At 44.4% G+C, this 12,345-nt stretch overlaps 1 protein-coding gene across 6 annotated transcripts in view; it reads left to right on the top strand.

Moving 5' to 3' along the window:
- The first annotated feature begins 320 nt into the window (after positions 1-320).
- Positions 321-12,345, top strand: part of TFDP1 (transcription factor Dp-1) — a 53,189-nt gene continuing 41,164 nt past the window's right edge. For 2 of the 6 annotated variants that reach the window (XM_075710448.1, XM_075710426.1), the window contains exons 1-3: positions 1,045-1,115; positions 1,988-2,072; positions 2,473-2,514. In XM_075710448.1, the coding sequence (XP_075566563.1) occupies positions 2,061-2,072; positions 2,473-2,514 (54 nt within the window). In that variant the 5' untranslated portion in view covers positions 1,045-1,115; positions 1,988-2,060. Of the gene's footprint in view, positions 402-1,043; positions 1,116-1,987; positions 2,073-2,472; positions 2,515-12,345 lie in introns of those variants that run through there. The other 4 variants (XM_075710433.1, XM_075710466.1, XM_075710442.1 and 1 more) reach the window with 4 other exon arrangements.

The raw sequence follows: 12,345 nt of genomic DNA, 5'->3' as shown, positions 1-12,345 counted from the left end.
CCGTGGCGGGGGCCGAGGCGCGGGCCGTGCCCCGCAGCGATAAGGGCACGGAGGAGCCCGGCGCTTTTCCCGCCCCCGGCGCGGCGCGGCGCGGGAGGCGCCTGCCTGCCTGGCTCGCGCCCGCCCGCTCGCTCTCCCGCGCGCGCGCGCGCGCCGGCGACCACGTGCTCGGCGGCGGCGGCCGGCGGCCTCCGAAGAGCAATCTCGCGCCGATGCTTCCCGCGCGCTCGCGGCCAGCGCCGCAGGGCGGGGAGTCGGAAGGCGCGAAAATCCCGCGCATGCTCCCTCCGCCCACGGAGCGGCGGGCGGTTGGCTTAGCCGCTCCGCGTGTGCCCGTGCAAGGCACGCTACACCCCCGTGACGTCAGCGCGCAGCGTCACGCCGGTGGGACGCACAAAAGTGTAAGTTTCAATTTCCACCCCCCCCCCCCCCCTCCCCTTGCCAACGCAGGTTTGGGGGGGTGGGGGGGGAAGGGGGAAAAAAAGGAAAAAATAAAAAAAAAACAAAACGCGAGGGAAGAGCGGCGGGGTCGCGCGCGCGGGGCCGGGGGAGGGGCCGCTGCTCCCGCGCCCCCCCCTCCCCCCGCCGCCCCCCCCCCCCTCCCCCCGTCGGGCAGCCCCGGGGCGGCTGGGGCGCGGGGCCGCGCCGGCGGGCAGGTGCGCGGGGCCGCGGGCGAGGCGGGCCGGGCGGCGGGGGCGGCCGGGCGGGAGCCCGCCAGGCTGGCGAGCGGCGGGGGCAGCGGCGCGCTGGGAAGTGACAGCCCGCCGGGTGAGACACCCCCCCCCCCCCCCCCAACCTCTCCTCCCCGGCTTCCCCCCCCCCCGCCCCGCAGCGCGGGCAGGGGGCGGTCCCCGCCGGCCCCCTCCCTCCCCGCCCCGCCCGGGCTGCCGTTGGGGCCGTTGGTCTCCCGCCGCCTCCCTCCTCCCCTGCCCCCTCCCGCCGGGCTCGCCAGGCCCGCGCGCGCCGCCGCACATGTGCAGTTGGGCGCCTCCGCAGCAGCGCGGCGGCGGCAGCGGTGGCGGCGGGCGGGGGGTGCTCCCGCTCCGCGCTCCGGGTCCCTGTCTGGGGGCGGCGGCGGGGGATGGAGCCGGCTCTCTCTGCCTTCGGCCGCTCAGGTGCGGGCAGCCCGGGCCGGCCCGCGGCGGGAGGAGGATGGGGAGCGGTGTGGGGGGGGATGGGATGGAATGGGGTGTGGGGGGGAGGGGGGTGCCGCAGCCGCCGCGGGGTGCTGCCGCCGGCGGGGCGAGGGGGCTGGGGACGGCGGGGACCCGCGCCCGTCCCCGCCGCCTCCGTCCCCGGCGCCCCCTCCCCCCGCCGGCCGTGCCGCCCCCTTCCCCGTGCCCCCGCCGCCTCCCCGGCGATCGGCGCGGCCCCTGGCTGCCGAGGGGAGGCGGCGCGGGGCTCCGGGCTCTGCCCGGGCGGTGAGGCCCCGGCCGGGGGGCGCGGCGGGGGAGGCGACCGCTGGGTGCCCGAGGCGCGGTGGCGACTGCCAGTCTCTGCCTCTCGGTGCAGCCGCGGCCCGTCCGCCTGCGAGGAGGAGGAGGAGGAGAGGGGGGTTGCCAGGCCCCGGGGGGAGCTGGCCCCTGAGGCCTACTTGTGCCTGCTGCTGGAAATGGGGGTGGGGGAGGAGGCGGCCGCGGGAGTGCTCTCTTCCCCCGTCGCCTCTTGCCCGCGCCCTGCTCTGCGGTGTTGCAAGGGGCGCAGCTGGACGGGGACCGGCCCAGCGTGGGCTGCCGGCTGCCCCGCCGCCCTCGGGCACGGCCGGGGGAAGGGCGCTCCTGCCAGGGGAGGGCTCGCCCCCGCCCTCGGGAGAGGAGGCTTCCCCACGGGGAGGGGGGGCAAGGGGATGGGTCGGTGATGACAGGAAACTTTGTCCTCTCTAAAAACGAACCCCTAAATTCTGGCGGGTGGTAGTCAGTAATTTCAATCGTGGAAACTTTCCCTCCTTTCATTTTTATAGCCGATGTTCTCTTTACTTGCTTTCTAGAAAATAGCATCGTTGTCTCTGTGTCCTGCAGCCATCAAGATTTTAAGAGGACTGGTTTCTAGTCTTTGGTAACATGGCAAAAGATGTAAGTATGTTTGTAGCACATCATTTGCGGAGGCATAGCTCATAAAATGTTTTTGTTAACAAAAGCAAACCAGGTCATGCTTTGTAATAGCTGGCTGGCATTAATGAATACATGAAACTTACTTTATCTATGTCGTACATCAAGCCTAGGCTGCGTTTTCCTGTAGATGTAACAGCATAAAACAGCTTCAGATCTGCAGCTGTTTTTTCAGAGTAATTAATCATAAGAATTCAGTGTGCTCATAAAAGCACTCGGGCCATTGGCATTATGTGTATTCACACTGAACGCTAAAACAACTGGGTTTTGAATTGGATTTAAAAAAACCCAGCAAATACTCTTCAGATGACAGGGTTGTCATTGACTACTGTTGTGAACTGGCATTGCCTTTTTTGTGTTCAAGGAGGCATCCTGTATTCAAGGGAGTGAAGACGGTTCCGTCTCCGTATGTGTTCATTGTTTTGTCTCTTGTCTACCAAAAGGTGCTAGTTAGTGTCGGTAAAAACAGGCTTCGGGGACTTGCATCATAGACTTCCATTACCATTGACGTTAAGGTTAGTGGTTTTGATTCTGTGGCCTACCTTCTGAACCATGCTTGCTCTTTACCCGTTCCAGTACTTTAAAAAAAAAAACAAAACAAACTAAACAGGTTCTTCATTTAAGATGTAATTAATTGTCAATACCTAATATAATTTGGCCATCACATTCCCTTATTGAAAATAAGATACTACGCTGTATTCAAATTAGAATATATGTCTTCTTCTTCTTCAAAAAAAAACCCCAAAAACAAACAAGCAAAAAAACCAAACCAAAAAACAACAGCATGCAAGCTAAGGAAAAGTGATACAATTCAAATTCTTAAACAGCAGGTTACAATCTAATGTGGACCGTTGTAGCTTTCAGATAGTGAGAATTTCCATGAAATAGTGATTGGTTTAACAGATTAATCTTGTAGAGAATTTTAGCAGTTCAGAAGCAACTAAAAAACATCTCAACGTGCAGAGAAGCAACCAGAAATACATAAGTGACTCAAAGCTTGCCTGGAAGAGATAAGGGTGGCCAAGTACGTTACAGATAACAGTTCAGGGAATGAAAGGCCATATAAGCGGGAAGAAAATGAAAGAGGAATGTTAGACTAGGAGATGAAATTGAAGTAGTTCAATGTAATTGAGATACTAAAGTACATTTGTTTCATACTAGCTTTTGGGAGATCAACTAAGTGAAGAAGTGCTAGCACCTGGAAATACAGACGAAGATCCTAGAAGGTCTAGGGGAACAGAATGAGAATAAAACATCGAAGGAAGAACCTAATTTTTGGAAGACCTAGCTTATTCTAGAAAAGCGAGTAGTTAAGGGAGGAATAACATACATGATAATAAACTTCAGAAGTGGAAGAAGGTGCTACAGATAGGATAAGAAATGGTTTTCAGTATCTTTATTACGAGAATTATTAAGATGAATTTGGAAAAATGAAAATCTAGGTCAGGTTTTAGGTAAAATTTTAAGTGTAGTTAAGCACCGGAACAGGGTAGCTGGAAAAGGTATGAAATCTTAATTGAAGGATTGTCTAACCTGTTCTTAAAAACCTCTACACGTACTTAATCCTGCCTCAGGGAAGAAAGATGAACTGCTTACCTTTTTGCAGACTATTACATACCCACCATTACATGATGTCTAAAATGTGTAGTGAATGCTGGGAAATTTTAAATTTCCAGGTCTGATTATGGGGCCTATTAGGTTTGATTTAATGCTAGAAAGTAGAGATGCTAATTGGTGTAACACTTTATTTTGATTTTCAGAAGGGAATGATTCCCATATTTTTTTTGTCCAAAATCCAAGTTCTTTTCCTAGCGAAATAGTGGAATTAATCATGATAGAGACAGTACCACTAACTTTCTGGGCGCTGAATCTATGAAGACCTGCACCACTGTAAATTTAAATACTCTGACGTGGAAATATTGCTGTGATTAATGGCCTGTGGTTCTGCCATGTCACCTATCAAGTGCACTAACGGACTGTCAGATGTTGTGGTGAAGATGATGGCATAGTTGATGGGTACCCCCGCCCCTTCCTTCCCTTTTTCTCAGCAGAGCTGAGATGGCTAAACTGTGGTAAGGGCTGTGCTGCTACGATGCCAAGCCTGGGCTTCAGGTGGCATTTACGTGGCCAAGCACGCTTCAGCGTGCTGCAGCCTGCGAACGCAGGCTCGGTGTGCGTCCCGCTCCTGCCCCGTGCTGCTGGGGCCGGCGCTTCCTCTGGTGACCATGAGGCAGGCAGCCCTGCAGAAGAGGAAGGTGTGGAGCCAGGGCGCCACAAGATAACATGCTCCTACTTAACCCCTCCTCCCACCTGCTGCAGGAGAGCACTTTTCCTTTGGTTGCTGACTTCCAGCTCTTCTTCTGATACGCTCTATAAAAAACCCTATAATTTGAAAAGACCTGTTTGAAAAGTCAAATACTTGGAAGAGTTTGCAGACTGAGACTTTGCTGGGTAATTGAACAAATGGGGAGTATGATGGAGAATACTGGCAAACCCAATTAAATGTTTTTATAAAGGATTAAATAGTTTCAAAAGTACTGATCAGGTAAGCTGGCCAGATAATACTTACGAGCTATTTGACCCAAGCCTAAATTCTGTTAAATATTACTTTAAAATTTATCCTAATGCTTTTCAGAGTGTACAATAAAGAGAAAACAAGCAACAAAGCATTGGGTTTTTTTTTTTGTTTGTTTGTTTGTTTTTTTTTACAAAATACTTTCATGTCCTCAGCAGTGGTCAGAAAGCTGTGGGAGGGGGGGAAACATTTGTATGTAGCACCTTAATTAAGAGCCTGCAGGTGGAATTTAAGAGCATAGTCACAATGTTATAGCTGGATAATTTGAAAAATAATAATGGAAAAAGAGAAATACTAGCTTGTGAAGGTTGAAGTATCTGTGGGTATATCAATTTATTTTTTTGAAAACTTATGTAAAGTGTACGGGATCTGGAATGCAATAAATATAAAGGGGAATAAAGGAGCAAACTCATTTTCCAGTGTGATCTGGTAATAGTAATGAGCATAACCATTTTTGGTTTTATGCAAGTGAGCATCTTGAGCTGAGAAGCAATTCTAACAGACTTGGGCAGATTGGCCATGGAATATCCCATTCATTTTGGAAGATCTTAGTTACTAGAAAGACTTTACTTTTTGTATAATTCAAAGCAGCAGTGAAAAAACCATGTGTGGACAAGAGAACACCAACTGCAGCGTCTCAAGGACTTGTGTACTTAGGGAGCGGGATCATTCTGTTGCTTGTCAGAGGCTGAACAACAAGTTGAGGTCAGTAGAGTTGGGTACAGTTTGACATGTGCATTTGTGCCGTATGGGAAGTTTCTTGGCCTGAGAGAGATAGTCATCGCATGCAGAGAAACTCCAGAAACTCCAGCTTAGCCAGTATTTTTCTTTCTGGCTAATCAGTGTCATTTTCTAGGACTTTGCTGAGTCTCCTGTAAACTCTTCCACTGCTTACAAATGTGGCACCTTCCAGGCAGGAGCTGGAGGAGCCAAACGTATGCACCAAGGTCCTCAGCTGACTTGTGCTGCTCACTGGATTCATGGGATTAATAGTTCGGTGGGGAGCACAGTTCCCTAAGTGAAATGGTGACCTGTCCATCATTAGCATGCTTGAAACTAGGCAGGATGCAGCATCAAGAGAGGAGCAGGACTAACTGTAACAAGAAAGTAAATTTGGTAACTTAATTTTTCATCTTCCAACTCCCAGTATAAGACCAAGGACTACTTGCTGGCCACTTTTATATTCAGCTATATATTAGAATTATCTGTAAATTAAGTCAATAAATACTTTTTAGTATCAATGGTTAACATCTCTTCCCCCACTAAATTAACAGTTTCTGTAGTGTAGCTGAAGATCCAACTTGTGGTATGACCCTGGTTCTCCTCTCAGTTACTTCTGTTGCAAATGAACTGCTGAGACCTCTCAGGTAGCCATAAAGAAAGAGAAGCTTGTGGCTCTTTTCTTTAAGACCCACTGTTAAATAGAAGAGGAGAAGCAGGAGTCACTTGCAGGAACTGGGTCTATTAGAGGGGGTAGTCCAATGCATGGTGTTAACAGCGAGTACTGAGAAGGGAGCTAGACAAAAGGACTGAGTAAGATTCCTTCTGATCTTGAAAATTACATATATCGAAATACATAAATGAAATACTCTATATAGCAGCAGTTGCTTATGGTTGTTTCAGTTGTTCGCCATTATTACATGGACTGTTTCCAGTCATTAAGAAAATAATAATTGTTCGGGAAGAGAATGCGGTTGAAAAGTAATTTGGTGTTTCACAGACTTTTTGAACTGGCACACCACTGTTAGCCTTCGGAATTTCTCACAGACTAAAATATCTTGAGAGCTGTGCGTCTAGAAAGCTCATGCATTTTACCGTTTCATAGGTTGCTGACAGTGGCATTGGCACCACTGGTTCTAAAGTTAGATTTTTTTTTTTAATAATGTTTTATTCTACTGTCATCTTTTGCTTTAATTACTTTGAGGGATTTTTCTCTTGATCTCTAGTTTGCATAAAACTTACTGTATCTCTTTAGTATTTCATGGTGCTTTTATTAATCTCACTGAGTAATAGCTATGGCCCGTGTATCTAACTTTGGAAAGGAAGCCTCGTGCACACGTGTAAATCCAAGGACACCATGTAAGAAGTTTTGCCCGCACAAAGTTTGACACCTGATCTAACATTACTGTTTAGGAGATCTAGATATGTAGGGATTAAGGTTGATGGTTTATTTCAATTGAGTATTCAGAATACATTCAGGTATGTAGTTTAATCCAATGAATTTATTTCACAGTATTACTTAATAAATATTTTGCTTGCTTAATAAATGTTTTGCTCAAAGAATATTTTAAAAAAAAAAAAAATCCACAGCAAGCTAATTGCTTAAAGCAGCTTTACTGGATAGGTCAGTAGGTCTGCTGGATTGGGGGGAAAGAAGTAGATCTGTGCTTCTGTATAGTAATTTTGCCAGAACACCACAGAAATTGTACTTTTTAATAGCTTTCATGTGGTGCTTCTACATCAATCTTTGCCGTCTGAAAAGGTTACATTTGGGATGGATTAAAAAAAAGAGCCTAATGGAAGTAGGAAAAAGGTATATTTTGGATCTTTTTTTACATTATGTACTTTCAATGTCTAGAAAGTATTGAAAAGTCTTCAAAACATTTTTCAGACTTTTTTTTAAAATATCAGCATGTGTTTCTCCTTTTATGTGTATTTTCGGTTATGTACTGGGAATTTCAGTGAGGCAGACTAGAGAAGTCTTTAGTGGTTCCTGCACCTTTTTGATATAATTTTAGTTCAGCAACTTCTCAGTAGCTTGATCTGTTTGCTGTTAGTGAGTTCTAACGTGTTCCGAAGTTTGCAAACTGAAGATCAAGTAATGTTATGAAATTAGGTCTTCTAAAGAGGCATCTCAGTCTGGGATTTCAAGGGTTGTTAACATTCTTTCAAACACGTTTTTTAGAAGAAGGCAGAAGGAAAATGATCTTTCAGCTGTCCTTTTTATGTGGCAAATACACAATAAGAGTTCCCCCCATGTTGGTTTGTATTTATAAGGCAGAAAACAGCAACTCAGAAGTTGCCTGTCACCTTGCCAATTTATTTGTGTAAATAAAGCATTCTCCTGTAGCTTTCGAGTGTTTAACTTCTTTATTAATTGTACGTGTCCATTAATAGTAGTGGCTTTATATAGATACATATTTGTAGTATTACTGAGTAATACGGTGTGCTGACAACACGCTAAACAAAAATGCAGCTTTTAAAAGTTAAGTTGCACTAGGGATCACTTATTTTAGTGTTTGTATTTGTTTGCCTGGATATCACTTAATGGAGATTTATTGTGGCTAATTAGAAGCGGGAGGAAAAATGGGCAAATCTTTGCCAAACATTCTCTATGTTGAAGTGGTTCTCAGACAGATAGCAGACAACTTGATTTTAAAGGTTGACAGTGGTCCATATCCCCCAAAATGCTGCTGGCTACTTGTCTTGTGTTATGTTAAATTACATTGACTAAGCGTCCCAGTATTGCATTAATGGTTACACAGGCTTGCTTGGAAATTATGTTGTGGGCTGCTGTAGCCTTACGATACACTGATAAGGAGGTTGGTGAGGCAAATGGTTTTGGAATGAGTCCTGTTTAACATTACTTGTTGATTTCTGCTGTGGTTCAGATGCTGTTGAACAAACTGCTCTAAAGATTTGATATGGCTGGAAAAACAGAAGTCATCTTAGGTGAAATCTAGAATGGTACCAGGAGCTAGTTGTGGAAGTGGCTGCTGCAGGTACCTCTCTGCATATGAGTATTTAGTCCAAGAGGACACAAAAGATGATTTTATTTTCTGATTAGTTTCTGCGGTAGAAGTGGCAAACCAGTGCTTCTGTCCTATGCACCTTAGGAATCTCTTACTCAATTCTGCTTCATTCTTACAGCTTCACAGTACTGGGGATGTCAGCTTTAAATTTTGCAACGATTGTTACCACTTGGGCAATTGAATTATCATAAGAAACAACCCAGTATAATGATTTTAACCCCTGTGGTATTTTTGATCTGTGTGGTTGCTTAGACTGGACCACTGTTTGACTCATCTTTGAAATTAATTCTTCATCTGTGATTCTGTGATTTAATTTTTGCTGAATTCTAGATGTGTTGCTCTGTTTAGAAAAGACAGCCGAGAAAGCTAATGGTCCTGACATACTCAGCAATAAGGAGACCTCAGGTGTCATTCTGTATATACTCAGTATCCAATGGATGTGCAGTATTAGTGGAGCCTATATTTAGACCAAACATGGACAATGCTTAACTGAGCTACTAACCTGTATTTAGTTTTTATCTTCGCACTTCTGTGTAATCCAGATCTTTAATACCTAGTGCTTTGACTATGCCTTGCTAGTTAAGGTGCTAATAATTCAATTTACTTTTTGGAAAGCTCATTTCTATGGTATAGCTCATTGCTGTGTGGTTGACAAACACATGAATCTTGAAGATGCTGCCATGAACTGAGGATGTGGTATGATCTCTGTTTGAGAAGACGGCTACTGAGACATAGTAAAATAACAGGTCTGAGAATTTTGCAGGATCAGACTCCTATAGCCTGACTTGAAAAGTTCTTTCATATTACTTCATACAGTAAGGAATAGTTCTCACTGACTTCATTTGCAAAATGAATTCAAATGTTTTAAATTTAAGAACTTTCTTTCCTTTCCTGCAGTTCTTAACTGCCCTTTAATTTTTGTGAAAAGTGAATTGGATGTCCCATAAAAATAGTCTCCTGCAGTTACATGGTGATTCATTCCCAGAGCATGTTTGCTCTGGTCCCTGAATGAGATGAGAATCCAATGGGAAAAACAGTATTATCATTATCATCTTGTTGCAAATGACATTTGCGTACGGATAGGGTTGAAAGAAGAATTAAGGTTGTTTAAGCAGCATTATTTCTGATTATAAGCTTTTCTCCACTTTGTAGCTGTGCTAATTTTCTGTTGTGTTTGTTGCTTCCTGATATTAAAATAGGACAAACAAAAAACCCCCTACATTGTCAGTGAAGTGGCACATAATAAAATTGCACGGCACAGAGCCTTTACATTTATTGCCTACTCTTAAGCAGTAAAATGACTAGGGATTGTTATTCCGTATGGATCAAGTTAGGTGCAGTTCGCACAAGATGTGTGGTTGTTTGCTAGTAGGCTTTGCAAATGCCTGGAGACAGCAGAGGCATCCTCCTGATGCCTTTGACAAGCTCTGGGAGGAAATGTACTCTTAACGGGAATACTTCTCCTTCCCAGTTTCTCAGTTTTCTGGTTCTGTCTTTACTGCTTCTTTCCTGATTCATTTTGAACTTCTCAGTCTGAGTCCCAGCTTATTTACTCTTTCAGTCGTAGTTTAGAATAGATTGTATTCATCTTCCCAGTTCCATGTTCTTCCTTTCTCCTGACAGGTTCTGATCTCCTTGTTCTATTAAAGCTCTCTTTTAGGTTCTCATCAGTTGTGTTGCCTGTCCTGCTTAAGTGACTGCACATTTCTCTACCTCAACTCTTAATCTGCCATCTTCCATCTGATTTTCTAGCTCACTTTCTGTCTCTTTCCCAGCCAGTCTCTTTTTTTGTCTTGCCGATTCTGACTCTTATTCTTTAACCGTTGTATATTTGGCACCCACGTCTTGTTTTGTCAGACCGAGTCCTGTGTCTCAGTCTACTGGGCTTAATCTGCTGTTAGCAACTGAAAAATTCTATTCTGAAAATACCTTTTGGCAAATACCTCTGTTTCCATTTATCTCTACCCTTTTTGCTATTCTTTCAGCTCTTTTTCGGGGAGTATACTTAAAATAGGCTCGTCACCTAGAAGCAAGGTAGAAGAGGTATTTCTGTGGCACAAAAGCACCCTTCTGTTCCCCATATTTACTTACTTCAGAGTAGTGGGGGGGACCTTCCTCTCCGATTAGACCCAATATACATAGCACATGTACTTGTTCAGTCTCATTTTAGTAAAACTTCTTGGTCATGCTTTTATATGTTCTTGGTCCTTCAGTCCAAATTCAGCTTGAATCTTTCCTGTTTAGTTTAAAGGTTTAATGAAGAATTTATGCTAATTTGTAATTAAGAAATTGAGTTGCAACTCTGGAAAGCTGTGGAAGAAAGGATACTTTTGTTGTAAGGGTGTTGAGTTTCTAGTGCATAACTTCAGAGACCACAAATACTAGCTTGTAAGATACTGAATTATTCTATGATAGCCTGCACTAAGGGATTTTTTAAATAAGTGAAATTCTCTGCATTTTTAGCAAATTTGGTTTCAGATTAACTTTAGCCCCAACAAAAAGATGTTTCCCAATTTACTGACTTACAGGCTGAGGGCACTTGTAGTGCTTTTCAGCTTTTACTTGTAAACAAAACAAAAATAGAATTCCCAGTCCTTATGACTGCTGATGATCTCATAGCAGGCCAAAGCTAACTTCAGTTGAATTTTTGATGTGTTTAGCCCGTCAGTTGATTTCTTTTCCTTAGGAGTTCTGAATGATGTGATGAGACAAAGCCTAGGTGATGGTTGGGGTCTCCACTCCAGCATAGCTTTTACGGTTAAAAGTACCAGATTTACTAATTTGTCCAATGGTCTTCAACCTCCTTCTCTGATATGTGGAAAGGAGATCTTAAGTTATTACAGTTTAGATGCTGTTTTGAGTGTCAAAAGCTATTTTTTAAAATCATTGTTGATTTTGTTGTAATGTGAAAAGGATAAAGAGTTTATCTGTATCTGTTGCCCCTTTAGGATACTAGGAGTTTCTTTATGTAGCCATAGAGAAGTATACATAGTCAGCATGTCTCTTTGAAGAGGAAAGCAATGCTAAATTGTGAACGTGCGCACACCTAATAAGCTTTCAGAATTGGATATTAAGAGCATGATGGTATTTCAAGCAGTCCTAGCGTTATCATCAAAGGATGTAACACATCTTGAAATTGATAATCATGAGAAGAAGAAAATGTGGGCTATGAAAAAAATTACATTATCAGGTGAGGGGGAAAAAAAAAACCCAAAATACCTTGTTACAAGTAGCTTGATCAGGCCTGAAAACTACGTGTATTTTCTCATCAGAAAATAGAATTTCCTTGATGTCTAAACCCTCCTTGGCAGAAGGTTATTTTTCCATTGGGGAAAATCAGACACTTCTTGCTGGTGGGGTTGTTTTTCTTGGGTTTTTTTTGTTGTTGTTTGTTGTGAATCTGTGACTATGATATACCTAATAGGAGCTATGGTCACAGTTTACTCTACTTACTTTCTTTTGGGCGCTGCAATATGCTAGATAGGTTATGGAGGAGTAATCTTGGCCTCTCCTCCCAAATAACCTGGCTTGAAAAATAGCGGGAATTTCTTTGAAATACACAGAGAGACGTTTTGCCTAGTATTTCTATTTTAGAACAAAGACACCAGAATTTCGTATGGGATGGAAGTTTTGCTTTTCAGTTTTCTCTCTCCAAAAGCTTGTATCTGTGACTGAGAAGACTCAAAACTAGTCATGAATTTTGATAACCTTAGAATTAAATAGTGTGTCCAGAAGTGTGAGGAGCATACTGAGGCTGGAGTAACAGAATTTTCACTAGAAATCAGTTTCCATTATGAATAATAGCAGCTGGGGGTGCTATTTGCTGTGGGATTTGGTAGTATTCTTTCCAGATAGTTTTCTTGGAGTCTTTCCTAGGCATACGCTTATGAATGAGTTGAATATTTACCAG

The sequence above is a fragment of the Pelecanus crispus genome, chromosome 1 (assembly GCF_030463565.1).
Source record: "Pelecanus crispus isolate bPelCri1 chromosome 1, bPelCri1.pri, whole genome shotgun sequence".
Taxonomy (NCBI): Eukaryota; Metazoa; Chordata; class Aves; order Pelecaniformes; family Pelecanidae; genus Pelecanus; species Pelecanus crispus.
The sequence above is the reverse complement of the archived record's forward strand: the minus strand, read 5'-3'. Positions and strand labels throughout refer to the sequence as shown.